The 20,997-nt window shown below is 42.2% G+C and overlaps 2 protein-coding genes across 7 annotated transcripts in view; one reads left to right on the top strand and one right to left on the bottom strand.

Annotated features, from left to right (window-relative positions):
• Positions 1 to 20,997, bottom strand: part of GKN2 (gastrokine 2) — a 322,064-nt gene that overhangs the window by 44,652 nt on the left and 256,415 nt on the right. The window contains exons 1-2 of one of the 3 annotated variants that reach the window (XM_040458667.1): positions 19,553 to 19,611; positions 3,989 to 4,096 (exon numbers count right to left, since the gene is read on the bottom strand). The exons of the other annotated variants lie outside the window; for them this stretch is intronic. Coding sequence (XP_040314601.1) covers positions 3,989 to 4,072 — 84 coding nt within the window. The 5' untranslated portion in view covers positions 4,073 to 4,096; positions 19,553 to 19,611. Of the gene's footprint in view, positions 1 to 3,988; positions 4,097 to 19,552; positions 19,612 to 20,997 lie in introns of those variants that run through there. 3 annotated transcript variants of the gene reach the window in all.
• ANTXR1 (ANTXR cell adhesion molecule 1) overlaps positions 15,620 to 20,997 on the top strand; it is a 216,804-nt gene continuing 211,426 nt past the window's right edge. The window contains exon 1 of one of the 4 annotated variants that reach the window (XM_040458664.1): positions 15,620 to 16,168. In XM_040458664.1, the coding sequence (XP_040314598.1) occupies positions 16,017 to 16,168 (152 nt within the window). In that variant the 5' untranslated portion in view covers positions 15,620 to 16,016. The remainder of the gene's footprint in view (positions 16,169 to 20,997) is intronic. The other 3 variants (XM_040458665.1, XM_040458663.1, XM_040458662.1) reach the window with 3 other exon arrangements.

The following is a 20,997-nucleotide window of genomic DNA, read 5'->3' as shown; positions in this document are numbered from 1 at the left end:
CTAGCAGAACCAGGCTTTGCCCCCAAAGCACCTGCTCTCAGCTCCATCCTCCGCCATTCTGAAAATGGCAGTTTTTGCATTGGGATAGAGATCTGGCCAGAGGCAGCCTTGGTTCTGGAAACGTCCACACTCCACCAAAAGTTTTCTTTACTAGGCTTTGGTGGTAGTGCTGAAGTTAGCTTGGGCACTGGGCACCTCCCTGCCTGGAATGGCAGTTCTCATTACAACTCTGTGGTTGAAATGTCTTGCAAGCCATCTGAGTGAAATGGAAACTAGGTTTGTTACTGTAGTCAGATGTTCTTGGGCCAGCATGGACCCATTCCTGAATCATTTTTATATTAGAGATTTGACTACCTCTCAATATGCTCCTCCTTACACCTTCACTTCCAGCCTCCTGGATCTGGATATTTCTTTATGTCCCATAAGTGCACTGTTTAGGCAATGTTTTCTTTTCTTTGCTGGAATCATGAATTGGTGGGTACTTCTCTCAGTCTGATCCTTTATCATACTACAGGTAACAACATCCTTCCGTCTTTTCTACTGCTAAAACCAGCACTAGAGTTTGGAGGAGGACTTGGGAAGGAGAGCCTTCATGGGGTTCCTGCAAGCATTTCTCGGATTAATGTCACAGCTAAGGAGACATTCAAGTATCAAATCCTCTAATGTAAATGTTATCATTTTCTTGAGGGGACTCTCAATGCTATGATTGGACTGAGGGGGTCTGGGTTCCTAATCCCTTCCAAGGACCCCAGTGTTCTGGAGGAGATTGACTGGCTTTCCCAAGGTCCATAGAGATAGATAGATAAGGTTTAGAAGTAACTCCTCTGTCTCTGAAAGTCAATTTTTTGGATTATTTGGTCAGTTCAAAGGAATCTGGAAGAGACAGGAGCCAATATGTAGGCTTTAAATGCCACCTTGGACCAAGAGCTGAAGAGGAACCTGAGCCAATGTCAGATCCCACCAAGGCCTTGCCAAGGGGCTTTGAGGATGGCAAATGGCCAATGGGCCCAGAACCTAGGACAACCTGTGGTGACTCTGGAGCTGAGAGATGGGAGGGACAATTGTTGGAGCTGCTGATGTCTCTGTCTACAGGTCTTACCTGGCTTCAGTGGACAGTAACCATATTAGCATTGGCCTGAACAGACTGTGGCCAGATAACGATAGAGGTAAGCCCCAAATGCATTTAAAAAAATTTTTTAATGTAAAGTAAGATAATTAAAAATCATCCTTCTGGGTTCTTGATATCCGTTAATAATTTTTTTCCAGAAATATACAGATTCACTCACCCACTGGCAGTTTGATGAAGGTTTTATTTCTCCATCCAGGCTGTCGTTTGCCCTTCATGGTGTTAGGTAGTTAAGGCAAGCATCATGATGCCTGAGTGGAAACTGAGCCCCCATGAGGTTAAAGGAACCATTCAGAACCAGGTAAAGGGATTTCTCTCACACACTTCATCACATAACATCATTCACTGAGAGAGCAAGCATGAGATGTGGAAAAGAGAGCTTTAATCTGCACAAATATTAAAAGCCAAGTCTTAGATGAAAGCCAGCTCCTCTGTTTATTCTCATTGTGTAGAGTATCAATGTTAGAGCTATAAATTCCCAATCACAAACACACAGAGTTATTCTTTATGAGACCAACGCCTTCCCAGGGCGTTCTGAGTCTTTTAGTTAACCACACAAGGCAGTCAAATCAACAATGCTGTCTTTCATGCTTGAGCTCTGTAGACGGGCCCTCCCTCCTCAGCTGTTCATCTCTTCAGTGGAAATTCCTCAGGAAACAACAAAACTCAGTGCAACAGCATCCCCCCAAAACCACACACCCCCCAAGATGAAAGTGCTCAGCAATCTTTAAGAACTTCCTAGGGAAGCAATACAGAGAGGAGCCTTCCCACTCAGATCTCCTCCAGCTTCCCGCTACATGCCCACCAGGGCTGGGTAGGAGCTTGGTCACAATACCTTAGCCCATTTCCCGGAGTATCAGTGTAGCAGAAAATATGGGCTGCTAGATTAAGCCTAGCTGGATTTAAAAACTGATCGGGGTCTTAGGGGGAAAAAAAGGAACTAATAATGCCTACTCTATTACTCAACAATGACAAACAACCACAGATTCTGAGTAGCATTCAATAATAAGCATTTATTTTCACCCATCTATGGTCAGCTAGCTGGGAATTGGCTGACCTGGGCTGGGCTGGGCTGAACATCTCTGCTTCGAGTTATGAGTCCAGCTGGCTCTCCAGTCTGTTCCACCTGTCTGCTCCAGCTGGAAGAGGCACCACCTCCCTGGGAGGAATTCTCATGGTAAGGACAAAAGCACCAGAGAGCATAGCCAATCATACTCTCAGAAACAATGCAAGCATATTTCAAACCCCTGTTTGCATGACATCTCCTATCTTTCCATGGGCCAAAGTAAGTCATATGACCAAGCCAATAGTCAAGGAAGTACAGGGAGGTACAAGCCCTGTGCTTTTGTACAGGGAGATAATCCCCTTGTGAATTTCTCATGTGAGAAGCACTGAAAGGTTACATTGCAAAGAGCTTGCATCCAGGGCGCAGTGAAGAATTGGAGCTGAAAAAAATCAATCTGCCACACTACTTTTTAGGGCTGTTGAAAATATCAAATGTAATAATGTATGCAAAGATGTTGTTGCATCGTGAGCATTTAATGACCATTTGTTTCATTCCATTCCATACATATGCTGTTACTCTCTGACTGAAGTTTATTCAGGCTGCAGTAGATGCCTGAAATCTGGCTTCCATCAGTTCCTGACCTCACTATTTGGGCATGTTTTTCCTTGCCTCAAAAAGTAGAGCTTAATTCTTACTTTTCAGATCTAAGCTGACCTTAATGACTTCCCTTAACCAACAGAGAGAGAATCAGAAGTAATGCTCTGAGAATTCTGAAGGTCACATATAAGAAGACTTCCCACCTTTGCCTGAGTCCCTTGGAATGCTCACTCTTGAGCCACTTTCTCAGAGAACCCAGTCACCAAGAAGCCCATGCCACCTGTGGAGGACACATGTACACCTGAGCTCCCAGCCGGCAGCCGTCATTTGCCAGTCTTATGAAGGGGCCATTTGGACACCCAGCCCAGTTGATCCTTTCAATGGCTGTAGCCAGCTGATACCTTGCTGTGACCACATAGGAGACCCCAAATTAGAGGTGCCCAGCTGAGCCCAAGTCAACCCACATTGCTGTGAGCAATGATAATCAATTTCCGTTAAAGTCATTACGTTTTGTAGCAGTAGGAGACCAGAACGCTGGCCAATGCTAATATCTCCACTGGCCACTGAAGTCAGGTAAGACCATGGTGGACAGAGAACCTGACACTTGATAATCTTCCCTTTCATCTCTGACGCACCGCTGTTCACTCCTCGTTCTGGTCCTGCCTCCTCTTTACAGGACTGCCAACGTCCTCTGACGGCAGTTTTAGCACTGGCTCAGCTCCTTCCTCAGCCATTTTACTTCAAAGATAGCGACAGTGTCCACAACGTGCGAAGTAAACACGATTTGTTTGGCAGAACTCAGGGACAAGTGGACACACACAGGTTCAGTCCTCCCAGGAGCTGAAAGGGGACGGCTGTTGAGAGTTCTGTAAGCATTTACGTTTCCCCGTCACTCCTCCTACAGGAAGACTCAGCCTCAGATGGACTGAACTGACCCTTAAGGCTTTTGACTCGTAGATAGTCTTTGCCTTTGACCCCAGACATACTTACTGCCATATTCAAGAGGCACTCTGAGAAGCTGATTCTCCAGAATTCTACATTGACCTTTCCTGTTTGATATGAGCTCTGAGAAACACAGGCTGACTTATGCGCAGCCATACTGGGCTCCACGGAGTGTGTGACAGCACCAACAAGGCCCTGGTGGATCTGGCTGCCTCTCAGACTCCATGAGGCCTCACCCGTCAGACTGGGGGCAGGGGCGGGGGTGTCCACAGGAACCCATTGACATTCTTGGAACCTGATGCAATTAGAACGCTTACCTTCAAGGGGTTCTTCCCTGTTTGCTTGCTCTGTAGATCTGCTCTGCAGAAATGATTTTGCAGGAAAGAAAGCAGCAACCCCATGTTTGAATTCAAGGATGTTTGGCCCTGAGATAGATAAGCCAAAAGAAGAAGCTTCTTCATCCACTTACCTAAACGCAATACAGTCATTTAAATGATTGAAAACATTTAGGTAGACTGTAAAATGACGAGACAAAACCAATGTCCTGGCAGTAGAATAAAGAAATGTTGAAGTAAACACTCTGTTATGCCAAAGCACTGTGCTATAAATGGAATCCAGAAAGCAAGTTCCCAGGAACTCAAGTAGTGGATGAAAATTGCACAAAAAAGATTATCAGGTTTAAACTTAATCTTTCAAAACGTCTTCTGTTCCTCATCTTCCCTCTTACAGATTTGTCTGCATCCTGCACACCGTCTCAAAGGGTCACACGGTGGAAAGAGCACAGATGAAAAAGCACAGGCCTGCATCCCAGCTCTATTGCCTATGGGCTGCATAGATGTTTAAAGAAAGCTATTTGACCTCTCTGAGCCTCGGGTTTTCACTCGTGAAATGAGGATCGTAATGTCGAAGTCATGGTTGTTATGAGTGTGACATGAAATACAACATCAGTGACCTCCTGGTAGAATTGCTGACATATACCAGTTCATTTCCTTGGCCCATGCTAACCTCTCCTTCTGTGCTCTGAAGGTCACCTTCCTCTTCATGCCAGCACTGCCTCTCTCCGCATCTCTCTCCCTCGTACTCTTTTTTCTCCTCCTTCTTCTACCTCTCTCTCTCCCTTCCTCTTTCCGTCTCCCTTCCTCTTTCCCTCTCCCTTCCTCTTTCCCTCCTCCTCCCTCTCTCTCCCTCTTTTTCTCTCCCTCCCTCTCCCTCTCTCTCTCCCTCTAACCCTCAGCTTATACATTCCCTTCCTTCCTTCTCCAGTCCTGAATAGCAACTAAAGCAATTTCCCAACTTAACAAAAAATCACATAAATGAGCAAACACAAAATCTTCAACCTTGCAGGAGCGTTTCTTTCCCCCTCCACCTCCGTTACCCCAGCCGTTACCCCTTTACAGCTACACAGTTAACCTGTGTACATCTACTGTCTCTCCTTCAATTTACTCTTTTTGTTTTCCAAACTATTTGATTTGTAAAACTTACTTTTGTGCTCTTATCTACATGAATATTTTTCCTACTTGCCATCATAGCCTACATATATTCTAAATGTTTCATGTAATAATGCACCATGAACACTTCCTCATGTTTTAGTCTTCATGTGTTTTATTTTTAATAGCTGAGTAATATACCATTTTGTTAATGATCCAAAACTTTTTATTTATTTTTATCTTTTTTTTTTTTTATTTGAGAGAGGGAGAGAGAATCTCAAGCAGGCTCCATGATCAGTGAGAAGCCAAACACAGGGTTCGATCCCACTACCCTGGGATCATGACCTGAGCCAAAATCAAGAATTGGATGCTCAACCAACTGAGCCACCCAGGTGCCCCATGACCTAAAACTTTTTAACTTTTGAAATCATTCTCCTAATGTTAGGAATTACTTTATATTTTAATTATAATTGGGTGTGGTTTTGTGTGTGTTTACTTATTTATTTACATATATTTACATATATAAAAAACAGTAACTTATAAATATTAAAGGCAACACTAAAAATCATGTATAGAGTCATATATACTATGTATACCTATGATATATATGTAGATATATTGTTTTTATGTTGCTTTTTAAGGTTGTATGTTTCCTGTAACATATACATATGATATATATGTGTGTATGTGGATAGATATGGTTTTTATTGCTTTAATGTTTATAAATTACTCTGTGCTCCATTTTTCAACTTTTCCATTTTTTAAACCATATTTTATAAATATCTCTGTGTATTGATATCTGATCCATATGATTGTTACTTTTAAAGACAACATGGCATTCCATTGTGCTAATAACTATATAGAATGAAGCAAATTTAGCAGAATCTTTAGCAAAATCTGAAATATCCCATTTTAAAAAATATTTTAAGTTTTTACTCAAAATAATAAAAGCACATAGTTTAAAAACCAAACTGTCTAAAAGTACTATAACAGTGTTGCTGTTTTTTGTCCCATGAACCTCCATGGCTCCCAGGCCCCATCCCCTTTCCACAATTTAGCTAATTCTGGCATTTACACATTGCCATGTTTCCAAATGATAGGTACACACTGACCTATTTTGATTCATAAATCTCAAACATTCTCCACTGACTTTCTATTTTAGAGGTAAGATTTAGTTCACCTGTGTCAATCACATCAAGGTAACTATCGATTTCTTTTTCCTCTGTGGCAGTATACTTTTAGATCTTTGTTCTCCTATATGGATTGGTACCATCAGCATCCTGGGATGTCCCTTTGCTGTCATTCTAAGAATTCTTTGCCTTTGTCTTGAGGTGGTACATTAGTCAGTATTCTCCAGAGGAATAAAACTAACAAAATATATATAGAGAGAGAATCTATTTTGGTGAGCTTTCTTTTAAGGAATTGTCTCATGCAACTGTGGGGGCTAGAAAATCTGAAATACGCAGAGTAGGCCAGCAGGCTGGAGTCCCAGGGTAGTGTGGAGGCAGAATTTCTTCTTTTTCAGGGAACTTCAATCTTGTCTCTCAAGATCTTTAAATGATTGGATAAGACCTATCCACAGTATGAAATGCAATCTGCTTTATTCAAAGTCTATTGGTTTAAATGTTAATTACAACTGAAAAATACCTTCACAGCAACATCTAGATTGATGTTTGACCATACAACTGGACACCATAGCCTGGCCAAGTTGACAGATAGAATTATCCGTCAGAGTTGGGCTCTCTGTTTCCTTGGTATTAAATCTTCCCTCTTTGGTTTACTCCTTTATGTTGCTGGAGCTCCTCCAGTACCATCTTGAAAAAGTATAGAAATATGTGGCAGGAAAATTTCTTGATATCTTCTGTGTTTGAACATGTCTTATTCTATGCTGACATTTTATTGATAGTTGGCTGTGTGTAGAATTCTGGGCTGTAAATCATTTTCTTCAGAAGTTCAAAGGCTCGATTAACTAATGGATTCAGATGTTACTGTTGAGGAGTCCAAGGCTGTTCTGATTCCTGTTCCTCTGTGTGTGACCTCATTTTTCCCTTGAGAGTCCTATGAAACCTTGTATCTGTCCTAAATTTCCTTAAATTTAACAATGAGCTTGAAGTAGATCTATTTTTTAGCCCTCGTTCCAGAGACTCAGAGGGTCCTTTCCAAACTCCAAACTCATGTCCTTCATCCAAAAAATTTTCTTTGTGATGATTTCTTCTTTTCTCACATTTCATAATTCTGTTACTCAGATGCTGGAACTCCTGCCCTTGTCTGTTACTTACTTAGCTTATGTTCTCTTGTCATCTTCATCTCGTTGCTTTTTGTTTGTTTGTTCATTGTTTTTTGGTTTACAGTTTTGGGGTTTTTTTTGTTTTTATTTTTTTATTGTATTTGTTTGTTTTGCTTGTCTTCAAGACTATTTTCCATTTTTTCTGTTGATTTTTTTCTTCGATTTTACAATTGTGCTTTAATTAGTAAGAGTTCTCTCTCTCTCTCTCTCTCTCTCTCTCTCTCTGAATGCTCCTTTTTTCCTGGCATCATTTCTACCTAGCTCTTTTCATGAAAGTCACCAAAGAACTCCTCGTTGTTAAATATTTTTTAAAGTTTATTTATTTATTTTTGAGAAAGAGGAAGCACAAGTGGGGGACAGGAAGAGACAGAGGGAGAGAGAGAATCCCAAGCATGCTCTGTGCTGTCAACACAGAGCCTGATGTGGGCTCGATCCCACGAACTGTGAGATCATGACCTGAAATCCCAAGTTGGATGCTTAACCAACCGAGCCACCAGGTGCCCTTCCTGGCTGTTAAAGCTAATGAATAGTTTTCAGTTTTTATATTCTCATACTCTCTACCCCAACTGAGACTCATGACTATTCCCTTCTAGAAATGTCTTATTTCCCTACTTGTTTCCTCTCTGTGGAGCTCTGTAAGACTGCTAGTATATTCCCCTGGGCTCTATCCTTGACTCTCATTTCTTATCATTGTCTTCACTAGCCCAGGGTAATATGCAAGCTTCCACTTATACACTCATGGCTTCAGCCTAAGCATCGTCCCTGTGTGTAAGAATCACATATATAAGTGTCTTTCACATTCTAGTTTTCCAATTAAATATGAAGGACTATCAACTAAGAGTGAAGGAGGAAATATTGAAAACTTTGAGAGTTTGAAAACACTTTCTCAGAGAGGAAGGAAGTAACCCAACTAAAGATACATAGTAGGACCATCAGTATATAACTGAACTATCGCAGTGATGAAGACTAAAAAATATAGCTATTGCTGTTTGCATTTTATGTTAGGAGAACCTGGTTTAGGGGAAACTATCAAAATGTGGAAAAAGTATTCCAAAAACGCTACTATATATGCATAAGGTTTGCCAGATGTGGATGTTTTTCTTCCTCTTTTTTTCCCCCTCTTTCCCACAGTCTCGGAATTGACCACGTGATTAAGAACAGCATTTTAAGCTGATCTTATTACTAAATTTGTGATGAACTCCCTCCATACTTCAAGTTTATAGTTTCTGTTTTTGAGACACCAAATTATAAACTTTTCTTTTCTACCACTTGATTTCCGCCTGCCTCTGGTCAAATCTGATTTGTAGAGGACAGTATTCTGGGAATGGGTTTTATTTCTTCCTTGTTAGCTCTTAGATTTGTAACAATGACATTGGATTTTTTCCTCCATTTCAACTCAAGATAATTCTTCTGTGCTTTAGGGGCTTTTAGTCATTTTATGTGTTTATTGACTGACTTTGCTATGTTCTTTGGCTTAAACTCACACTTTAAGTGCCTAAATTTATGACCATGATTAAGACTTCACAGTAGATCAGTCCTCAAACCTTCATGACAAATATGATTGAAAAGAAAACAAACCTGGGTAGTAGCACCATCCATGTCTTGAGCTCTACCTATTTTGAAAGGAGACATCTCTAGCTTCGGGGATCAGTCCTATCCTAGCAGGTGTAGAGGCCCTCTCACAATGAACGACATAGGACTTCCCCCTGTTACTTTGGTCACAGTAAGGGCAAATGCTTTCATATTTGAGGTTCCAGGATGAGCCTGCTTCTTAGACACCTACCTTGGACACACATTTAATCGAGCCTGAAAACCTATGCCAGAAAACTAACCTAGGTCTGACTACCTGCCAAGCAGTTCCCTAAGGAGTCAATGCTCAGAGGCAAACTCATGAGGTGAATGCATACCTTGTTACTAGTTACAGCTGTACCCCCAAGCCCTTCTGTACCCTGGTGAGCTGTGATGGATTATAAATAGGGACAAGGATCCTGGGGATTCCTTAAGTAGCCCAGACCTTGCTGTCTTTGCCATGGGCTCCTTCCTGATCACTTTTGGATCTACTTAAGGAAGGAGTATCTCATTACCAGTAGGAAAAAACATTTGTCATGTCTTAACTCATTCACATCCTGAGACAACCCAAAGAGTTATGGTTCAACAGTGCATCTCTGAAGATTCCATTATGTCAGACCTAGTTATCCTTGGAATTGGCATGGTAGGGCAGAAGGGACATGTTGAGTTTCCTCTAGAAGAGAGATTAAACACACTGTTGTACCAATACCTTCTTATGCATTTGTATATCCCAAGTAAATTATGCAAAGTCCAAGTTTTATTCATCGTTGTATCTTCATGTAGGCATAGGGCCTGCCCTAGAGTAGGTATCCAAAAACTATTTTTTTAATGAATGAATGAGTTAATAAAGAGACGGAATAAAGATTCTTTTCTATGGATTGTTAGATCTCAAAAAAAAAAAAAAAACAGCACCAGAAAAAGTGTCAATTATTATAACATTAGATCTCAAAAACCAGAGTCAAAAAAAAAGCACCACTGATTATAACCATTTTCTCAGACGTTTCTTTAGAGTTTAGCTATGTAGCATTCTTGGCTAGCAGAAACAGCATTGCTGCCAATAGATTTTTGATAGCTCCAAAGTATTTTTTCTGTTTGTTTTCTGCATGTATCCTAGGAAATCTTCAATTCCCAATAGTTCCTAGATGAGCCCAAATCTTCACCTTTGCATTTCTCAGAGTTGATAATATGAATGTCCATGGTACAGAAACAGCTTTGTTTCATGGGTGGTAGAAAACTCAAACACCCTGAAAGTGGTTCTTCTAAATTATTCTTCCCAACTCTAGAAGAAATTCACATGCTATTTCCCAGAATCTCACAGTAACAATAAAAGCCAACACTTATTGTGTGTTTCCTGAGGGCCACACATGACATGCATGATCTCACTGAAACCACGTAACAACCCAATAAGGTAGGTAGTATTTTTAACCTCATTTTGCAGATGGGAAGCTATGTTATGGACAAGTCATGTAACTTGTTAGTAATGTCACCCTGTTAGTAATTTGCCCCAAATAGGCTGGTGTGCAATTACGATGTTAATTAGTATGCTTTCCTGACCAGTACACAATTTATGGGAATTACCATTAATTCAACAATAAATCTAATCAGAGCTGCATGTGTGAGGCAAGAGGGAAAAGAAATTGGTCACTGTAAGATTGTGTGTGTCCCTGAAACCCCCATATCTATTTCTGATATTGTACAGATACATGAATCTTGAAAAAGCTTCCATTGGTTATTACAGAGTGAGTAAACTTCTTTGTCTCCACCTTCCCCGTACCCCTTCCAAATATTCTTATCCATATACATATTCACACATGGTGAGAACCACTGGATTCTCTGGCTTGGGCCTTGGACACATTAGCAAAAGTGTCAAAGGAGTTATGGGCTTGACAGGCTTAGGTAGATTTCTTCTGATATCTTCCACAGTAAAGTGGTCTGAAGTCTCTGAATAAGACTTTGGTCTTAAATATGCTTAAATATGCCAGGGTTGAGCAGAACGAGGCAAAAAAAAAAAAAAAGGCTTATATTGGTCTTGTGTTTAGCTTTTTGCTAGCCTTGAGTTGTTTGATATAGTCTTTCATTGGGCATTTGTAAACTCTGGGCTTGTCAAGACCCTAGACTATACTGGTCCATTTTATCCCTCCTCTGGGTTCTAGGTTGGATTGGCCTTGTCTCTGATCTAGATGAAATGAACATTTTATTCAGCGAGGTTTTGAGTCCTTATGAGGATCTGCAATGGATTTTTAGGATATGTTGGCACGAGTTATGGATTATTCTCTTGGTTGAGACCTTGTAGGAATGTACCTTCCTACAAGCAAGCTGTGTTTGCTGTGTTAAGCTTTGAACTTTGGCCAGACTCTAGCAAGAAGATCGGGCTAAGAGTGAGTTGGTGATTAAACTTCATGCTGGGCTTAGATGTGACTTAGGATGGATTGTGATGGTCTATAGGTTTAAGTGAGCTGTGTTGTAAACCAGACTAAACAGGATCTGTCTCTGGGCTGACATTGAATAATATATGAAATTAGCTCATTTTTTTTTTTTACTCTGAATTGATCAGAGTTGGGTTGAGGCTGTGTTTAATAAGTTCTACTTATGCATTTGGGTGGCTGTTAACAGGATTTCAGGATGTGTATGGAACTGCCCTAAATTGAATCATGGGAGGTACTGGATTAAATTGATTTTCAAGTTAGACTGGGCTGGGCTTTGGGTAGGGTTATTAATGGAATACTGGACTCAATGAGGCTTTGACTGTTTCTGAGCTGAGGTTGTGAATAACCTGGCCTATGCGATGCCATCAAGGTATTTGCTCTAGGTTATGATTTTGCCCTTGGGCTTAGAGTCATTACTAGTACCTTTGCTTTTCCTTTGACCAAAAGCAATTATTTAGCTAATTTAGATTCTTTAGAAACTTTGTTGTTCTGAATGATAAATTCCTTCTAGGAAGGCTGCCTTGGCTTTTTGCAAACAGAAGTCCTATGGAGGACAAGCATGAAGGAAATATCATGACAATGAAAGACTATTTTTACTAACTGATGTTTTGCCTTAGGAAGTTTTGGGGTGCCACCAAAACCCAAAGACGAGTGGGACCTGCAAGAACTTGGCAAACATTGGACCTACTTGGTTGACCCAAAATATGGTACAGGGTGTCAGATATGTACACATTCTGTTCTTATTGTGGGCAAATATTTCTAAGGAAAAAATTTCCCAAGTTTTCTTGGGTAGTATGTGTTATCTGCAGCATTTTCCAGAACTTGTGTCAAGAACACAGACAAACGATTTAGTGTCCCTGAGACTCTTGAAGGTTTTTTTTTTTTTAACTTTTTTTAATGTTTATTTATTTTTTAGAGAGAGAGACACACACACACAGAGCATGAGCAGGGGAGGGGCAGAGAGAGAGGAGACACAGAATCCGAAGCAGGCTCCAGGCTCTGAGATGTCAGCACAGAGCCTGACGCAGGGCTCGAACCCACGAGCTATGAGATCATAACCTGAGCTGAAGTCGGACACCCAACCGACTGAGCCACCCAGGCGCCCCGAGACTCTTGAAGGTTAAACGGCAATGTTACCAAGACAACAAAATTTGCTTTTTGACAGCTTGGCAAAAGGGGCTTAGTCACATATTGGAGGTGGGGGGCAAGTATGGGACAGCAAGTCGCTGGAGGCCTGTAAACAGGCAGGTCATTCTTAATTCTACCTCAAAGAAGGGAACCTGGAATAGTCAATTACAACAGTAGTGCACGACCAAACCCTTAAGATGATCAGTCTTGTAAGGCAAAAACTCTCCAATCTTTTGGAAGGCAGGGAACTTGAAATTCCTGGTATCCTTAAGTATCCTGGGACCCTTCCTTATAGCATTCAAACATTCAAACATTCAAACATTCACAAGTTACCACTTATCCCACTCTATACTTGAAAGAGAAGTTCCCCTTCCTAATAACCCAGTGCAGTTCAACATCCAAAAGCACCACATCATTGGAATCTCCTTGGTGACACAATGACACGTTTCACATCATCGGGTTTTTCTTGGGGCTTATGCCCTTGGCTTACACAACATGCGACACTCTTGACTGCTTCTTCCTCCAGGAAACTTTCCCTTGCCTTAGTTTCCAGGTTACCATTCAAAGGCTTCCATGTACATGATTAGTTTGCCCTTCTTCTCCAACTCCAGAAACTTTTCTCCATAGCCTCAGCATCACAGTCTATACCGTTCTTCCACTGACTTGACTTTGAGGGGCAGAGGAGTTACTTCTAAACCTTATCTACTGCTTCAGATTCCATGTCTCCCCCTCTCTCTACCCCTCCCCTGCTCACGCTCTGTGTCTCTCCGTCTCTCAATAATAAATAAACGTTAAAAAAAAAATTTAAAAAGTGGGGGGGGGGCACCTAGGTGGCTCAGTTGGTTGAGCAACCAACTTCAGCTCAGGTCATGATCTCACAGTTTGTGAGTTCGAGCCCCACGTCGGGGTCTGTGCTGACAGCTCAGAGCCTAGAGCCTACTTCAGATTCTGTGTCTCCCCCTCTCTCGGCCCCTCCCCTGCTCATGCTCTGTGTCTGTCTCTCAATAATAAATAAACGTTAAAAAACAATTAAGCCTTATCTATCTATCTCTGTGGACCTTGGGAAAGTCAGTCAATCTCCTCCAGAACACTGGGATCTTTGCAAGAGATTAGGAACTCAGACGCCCTCAGTCCAATCATAGCATTGAGAATCCCCTCAAGCAAATGATAACATTTGCATTAGGGCATTTGATACTTGGATGTCTCTTAGCTGTGACACTAATCTGGGAAATGCTAGCAGGAAGCCAAAGAAGATTCTCCTTCCTAGGTCCTCTTCCACCCCATTTCCCGACATGCTTTAATTATAAGGCTGCTATACCCCAACAACCAAAGGAAAATGTTGCCAGTTCAAAGAAGCTGATGTCTCCCCCTGCAGACTTGTTGAGCCATCACATTGCTAGTATACCAGGAGCTTCATTCACCCCTGTTATTGACTCTGGATATCTTTATTCTACTTTAAAGATATGGAGGAGCAAGAGTTGTGCAGTTTAGAGTATTTTAATCTTCTCCCAATTATTTTTTCCTGAGAGCAGTGATTCCCAAAGTGTAGGTGTCAATAGGTGTTATTTGAAAAGAACAGTTTCAGGATTGAGCAAGTCTAGGAAATACAGTTAAAGTTTAAAAAAAAATTATCAAAGCTTTAATGTATAGGTATTTACTAGTTATCTATTATTGCATAACAAATTAACCCCCAAATTAGAGGCTTAAAACACTAATAAACCATAATTATCTCAAAATTTCTGTGGGTCAGGACTCTGAGATTGGCTTAGTTGGGTGGTTGTGACTTGGGGTCTGTCATAAGACCGCAGTCAAGATGCTGACCAGGGCTGCGGTCATCTCTCAGCCTGACTAGGGCCGGAGGGTCCACTTTCAAGATGAGTCACTCACATGGCTGGCAAATTGTTGCTGGCTATCAGCAGGGCATCTCAGCTCCTTGCCACATGGATGCCTCCATACAGCCGCTTGAGGGACCTTTTGACATGGCAACGGGCTCCTCAGAGCAAGTTATCCAAGAGAGCTAGAAGGAAACCACAATGTCTTCTATGACGTAGCCTCAGAAGTCACACGTCATTTCTGCAATACCTTATCAACTACACACAAGTCAGTCTTATTCAGTGCGAGGAGGGGAGGGTGTGTTTGAATACCAGGGAAGGAAGGACATTGAGGATCATTTCGGAGGCAGGGTAGTGCAATGCTTTATGAATCCCCGAAACTTATCTGACGACAAAATTACCGTTTAATGAAGCATTCCGAGACACTAGGATTCCATGGTACACTGGTGGGGGGAAACCACCGTGGATGGTAAGTGTCTTAGAGGATCACAAATGGAGGGGAGAAATCATGCTGGAAAATGGAGTGTTAAGTGTGCACTGAGGACTCTCCAGGGGGCATCTATGAAGCTAAAACTGAGTTCCTGCCTTGATCGGCTCTTCCCTGCCAGTCCCAAACTATTCGGAAGGTCTATACTCTTGTGAGCTGTTTACTCTCTCTGCCCTAATAGGGTGAAAAAGTCAAAGTTCACAGGCTGAAAAGAAGAACTTCTCACAGAGTCTCCAAAATCTGGAGATGGAGACAATCTAGAATGCCCGGCTGTTCCACGCCGGGAGCAGCCTTCTCTTTGGGACTGTTTATGCTATTCCCAGCCACGTCACTGGACCCCTACAGTCTCTTTTATGATCTGCACTAATAGTGCAGTAAGGTCACTGGAATGAATCAGATCACAAAGGCACCGTTCATCTCTACTTCATTTGCACAATGGCTCCTTTGCAAAGGTCCCAGCCCCAGGGTCAGAGCCAAGGTGCTTGGAGGAAGTAATTTCTCATCAAATGTTTACAGTGACCTTATCAACAGACGCAGCGTAGGAAAGCAGAGGACAGGGATAAAAAGGCTAGAGAGTGAGCAAGAAGTAGGAGTGGGGAAGAAATAACGGAGAATGAAAGGGAAGGTGCATGAGAAGAAGGAAAGAATGAGAAAACACGCACAACCACACTCACGCGAAAGCCAAAGGGCGCTTTCGCCATCTTCGGCCACAAGGTGGCACCCTTTGAACTTTCTTTCCGCCCCCCAAAAAAGGAGAAAGGGAGGAGAGAGTGGGGCAAGAGGAGGGAGAAAAGGCAAGGCAGTCTCCCAACCAAGAACAATCTGAAAACCCACCCCATAATATTTAAAAGCTGGGACAAAGAAGCGTCAGGACGAAGCTGCTTCCATTGCAAAACGTCAGCGCAGCCTCCCGAGCGGTCCGCCGCCAGAGTCTGGAGCAGCCCCTTAAAAAAAGCGGAGTACAGTATCGGGATTTTTGAAAACTGAAACCTAGAAACAGAATCGAAGCGGAAACCAGAAGGAAAGCCTTGAACTCCTCCAGACAATTGCTTCCGGGGAGTTCCAGGAGCGCGAGGGGGAATAAAGGGCCCGCGAGCAGGGCCCCTCGGATGGCGCGTCCCTGAGGGTCCAGACGAATTCGAGGCGCGTGGGAAGCAGAGGTCCCTACCCTCTCCCTGGGCTGCAGGTCATGGCCACCGTGGAGCAGAAAGCCCTCGGCATTGGCTTCAAGTGTCTCTCCTTGGCCACTTTTGTGCTCATCTGCGCCGGGCAAGGGGGACGCAGGGAGGAAGGGGGTCCAGCCTGCTACGGGGGATTTGACCTGTACTTCATTTTGGACAAGTAAGTGCCATGAGTTGTTGCACCCTGCGCTCGGCTGATGATGCTCGCTGCCGGGCTGGGCTTGTTGGCAGCGAGGCTTTGAGACAGGCACGCGTCTCCAGGGACCCAGAGGGACCGCGGGGGTGGCCGAGGCCCCGCGCTTCGCCTCTGTCGGGGAGCGCGCCTCCCCATCCTTCTTCGCTGCAGCGGGAGCCCGCAGGGGCGTCGCTGCTGGTTCGAGGGGAAAACCTACTTTCCGCCTAGCTTTCTGTGAATGAGGAGCCTGCAAAGGAGTGTGAGGATGTGTTGACCTAATACGTTTCTGTGAATCTTTTCCATTTGCTTTAGAAACCTGGTGAGAAGGGCGTGCTTTGGAGAGGCAGAACTTCCAGGCAAGGCTGGAGTGGGCTTTTGAAAGTCAGTCCTGTCTTTGAAAACAAACAAACGACAACAAAAAAAACCCCACATTCTGTCCTGCATAATGCATTGCCTTTGTTCCTAATAATACAGTGCACGTTGACTGGGCAATTAGTGAAAATATAAGGCGGATTTCTCAACTTAGACACTATTGGGTTTTAGGCTGGGGAATTCTTTGTTGGGCACCCTTGGCCTCTCCCAGTAACCCCATACTTCCCCGCTCCATGCTCCCTCTCTTCTGCCCCCTTTCCCCCCTGTCCCTCATTGGTAACAACCAAAATTGTTGCCCGACATTGCCAAAAGTCCCCTGTGGGTAAATTCCCACCTGCCCTACCTTGGCTTGGGACCTCGGATACAGACTGAGTCAAGTTCTTGGTAATTCCACTGGTGGGCTACCTGGGAGGTGCAGGAGCCCTGGTTTCCTTAACAAAAAGGATAAGAGTTAGACTTCAGGTCTGCTCAAGGGAGAGCTGAACTCTCACCAATTAAACATTTCCCAAATCCCCTTAGATTTGCCAAGCCCACAGTCATTCCAGGAAGCTTTATGCTATCTACTAAAATCCAGCTTCAACAATAAAAGCCCCTCAGAGAAGATCCATGCTCATTAAAACTATGTGAGCTCTCCGGTGCCAGGAGAGGCGCTTGCTGTTAACAGTGGTGGGGAGATGAATTTCACAGACTGGAAAGTATTTGGGAGTTGGAAAAAGAGTCCCGCAAAATAAGCTGGCCAGCTAGACACCAAATGTGCTTTGCAGTTGCCCCTGGAGTTTGATTTTTCCGTAAGGGCTGTTTTGAACTCCAGATTCTTTGGATGAAAAATGAAATCTCTTTCTTAGAGATTTATGAGAAGGTGGATACTGAGAATATACTCTAATACTAAGAAATGGAATTTCTTTTGTTACTTCTAGTGGCTGGGGGCAGAAGCTCACAAATTCAGAGACTGTCTGAAAGCAGTCAGAGGTGCCCATCATGGTGCTTCCCCCCCCCCCCAAAAAAAAGGCAGTTCAGAAGGACAAACAGGAAGACTTGAAAAAATGGACAGAACCACCATGCCCCTGAATGGATTGACTCCACACGGGAGAGATAATCAGTTCTCCCCCAAATTAATTTGAAGTGAATTAAACATTTAAATCAAAGTTCTGTAGGAATTTATTTTGGTGGTGAGAGGAATTTAATAAAATGACTCCGCCTTTATCTTAGAGAACAAAAAAACTGGTGAAAAAGAGGTAAAACATTTTTAGAGAAAGATAATGAAGAAGTACTTATACCTCCAAATATTAAAATGTATTACAAGGCAAATGATTACAAACAGGATGGTAAAGGCCAAAGAATAGGTAGACAGAATAGAAAATCTAGAAGGAAATCCAAGAACATGTGAGCATTTAGTGGAAGTTCAAGTCAGTGGGGAATTAATTTGTTACTTTAAAAAATGATTCTTGGACAAATGGTTGGTAACATGGGGGGGGGGGGAAGTGACATTTTTGTTTCACACCACAAACCAAAGTAAATTCCAGAAGGACTGAAAATTTAAATGTTTGCAATGAAAGGATGAAACAACCGGAAGGAAATTTAAACAAATATTACTGTAACCTTAGGTTTAGAGCTTTTAAAACAGGAGGACAGAAACAACAAAGAAAACTATGAAAATATTTAAATATGTTCAAATTTTCCATTTCTATAAGCGAAAATATGTCAGAAATAAAAGATAAGAAGCTACAAAAACTTTGACAGCATAAATTATTGCTTAAAGATTGACCTTAATATATAAAAAGCAGTTTTAAAAAGATGATTCCAGGAGAAAATAGGCTTAGTACATAAATAATTCACCAAAAAACATATGAAAATCAGTAAATAAACAAAAAATTTCAACATCACTAGTAATCAAAGAAGTGAAAAAAGCAAACAAGATGTAATTTTTATTAAGTTAGTGGAGATTTTTTTTTTTAAACTACAATATTCAATATCGGCCAACTTGTGGGAGGAAAGCATTGTCATATCTTACTAAGGAAAATACAAATTTGCATGGTCTTTCTAGACTGGAGATGTCCAATAGAACTCTCCGTGATGATGGAAGTGTTCTATACCTGCTCTGGCCAGTATGGTGTCTACTAGCCATATGTAGCTATTGAGCCCTTGAAATGTGGCTAGTGTGAACAAGGAAGTGAACTTCTTATTTTATTTATTTTTAAACAATTTAAGTTTAAATAGCATGTGGCCACTGTATTGGATGGTGCAGGCAAAGAGGTAATTTGGCAACATGTATCAAATGCTTTTTTAAAAAATGAGGTTCTACTTTTCCATCTAACAATTCTATGTCCTAAAGGAAAAGTCAAATATACTCTCCAGCAAGTGACTAGATGTATGTTCATGGCAGTGCTGTTTATAATAATAAAGCTGAAAATTACCTAAATGTCTAACAACAGTGGATTTCTTAAGTTAGGCATGATATTAGCAAAGCATTGAATATGCAGACTGTGCATGCTTGTAAGACATTTTAGGAGAAGTATCTAATGCTCATGATGTACTCTTAGGTGAATATTATATTATTATGTACTCTTAGGTGTATTAATGTACCAATATTATGTACGTTAAGATTCTATCTTTGTAAAAAAAAAAAAAAAGGTAAACACACACATGTGTATTTCTTGATTTACCTAATATGTAATAGTATTCCTGTCTGGAGGATAAGATTTTTAAATTCTTTTCTTGTGTTTTTCTGAACTCTCAAAATTTTCTACAATGGGCATATGTTACTTCTATATTCAACAAAAATAAGTTACTTTGACTTAAAAAAAATATTTCAAGTGTGAGGAGGTCTCTAACCAGCGTGCTGAGCCCCAAGCATATGATAATTATAGAGGCTGCTGCTTCTTTTGTATTTAAACCTGGAGAAAATTTCTAAATGCATCATGGGATGCTCTGCAGTGCATTGGGGACCCAAAACTGCTCTATGAAAGAAATAATGGGGGCCCCTTCGGAGGCACCTACCTTTATATTGAGGTGGACTCCTCTGACTTCTTTTAGTTGTCCAGTGGCTTGAAAAGAGAGGGTATGGGGGCGCCTGGGTGGCGCAGTCGGTTAAGCGTCCGACTTCAGCCAGGTCACGATCTTGCGGTCCGTGAGTTCGAGCCCCGCGTCAGGCTCTGGGCTGATGGCTCAGAGCCTGGAGCCTGTTTCCGATTCTCTGTCTCCCTCTCTCTCTGCCCCTCCCCCGTTCATGCTCTGTCTCTCCCTGTCCCAAAAATAAATAAACGTTGAAAAAAAAAATTAAAAAAAAAAAAAGAAAAGAGAGGGTATTTTTGTGCTGAATGAAAAAATTGCTAGCACTTGATGGTGTGCACACTTCAGCTTGTGCTCTTGACCCAGGCTGATTTATACGATTGTTGAACATAGGTGGGGGATGAGCCCAAAGGCAGTGATTGCAAGAGGCCCCTGGTGGTCTCTAAGACATGGTCCTCTGTCCTAGAAAGAACAGTGCTGTCCAGCACCCAACCACAGCAGAGCGGAAGGGAAAAGAATGCTGACTCACTTTTTCCTTGGGCATCTAAGATACTTTGGCTGGCTACACACTGTCTACAGGCTGAAACTAAGGAATCCCAGGGCACCGAATTCACCTGTCTTCTCCCCACCCCTCAACTCCCTTTTCCCTGGTGAATGGTCCTCTTTTTTTCCGTGACATTAAAACTCAGCCCATTCCACCTTTAAGCAGGATGCATCTCTGGCCTGGAGAGAACCCAGATTATACATTTAATGGAACGTCGTGTTTTCCCAACCAGGAGCAAGACTTCATAATGATAACCTAGACTACCACAGTAACACAATAGGGCATTATTAGCGGCTTTGGCGATGGGGCTGGTGGACTGGGCTTCACAAGGCTTTATACTGATGGAATTTCATCTTCATTTAAACATGCTTTTCTGGTTACAGTCAGGAAAAGTAGATTGCTGGGAATTCAATCAGGGATTTGAGGAGTCAGATTTGGAAGGCTTTATGCAGAGAAAAACAAGGAGAAGCTAGCTTCCTTTCACTTTTCCAGGGGTCCTCTAAGATTCATGCATCCTGTTGAGTGGTCCATGGACATAAATGTACCTTTCCTCTCTCCCAGGGCTCCCCGGCTATGATACTATACATTTATGTATCATACATTGGTCAGTTTTATAGGGAATGGTTAGTTACTTAAATGGAAAAAGTGGATTTTCCATCACGAGTCTTGGGGAAGTGCTGGCTATATTCATGAGTGCCCTAAAGACTTCAAATAGGGGCAACTGGGTGGCTCAATCTGTTAAACATCTGACCAGCTCAGGTCACGATCTCACAGTTCATGAGTTTGACCCCCATGTCGGGCTCTGTGCTGTCAGCTCAGAGCCTGGAGCCTGCTTCTGATTCTTTGTCTCTCTCTCTGCCCCTCCCCCCACACATGCTCACGTGCGCAC

Source organism: Herpailurus yagouaroundi, unplaced genomic scaffold, assembly GCF_014898765.1.
Source record: "Herpailurus yagouaroundi ecotype Mexico unplaced genomic scaffold, PumYag 221, whole genome shotgun sequence".
Lineage (NCBI taxonomy): Eukaryota > Metazoa > Chordata > Mammalia > Carnivora > Felidae > Herpailurus > Herpailurus yagouaroundi.
Note: the sequence above shows the minus strand (reverse complement) of the source record. Positions and strands in the feature narration are given on the sequence as shown.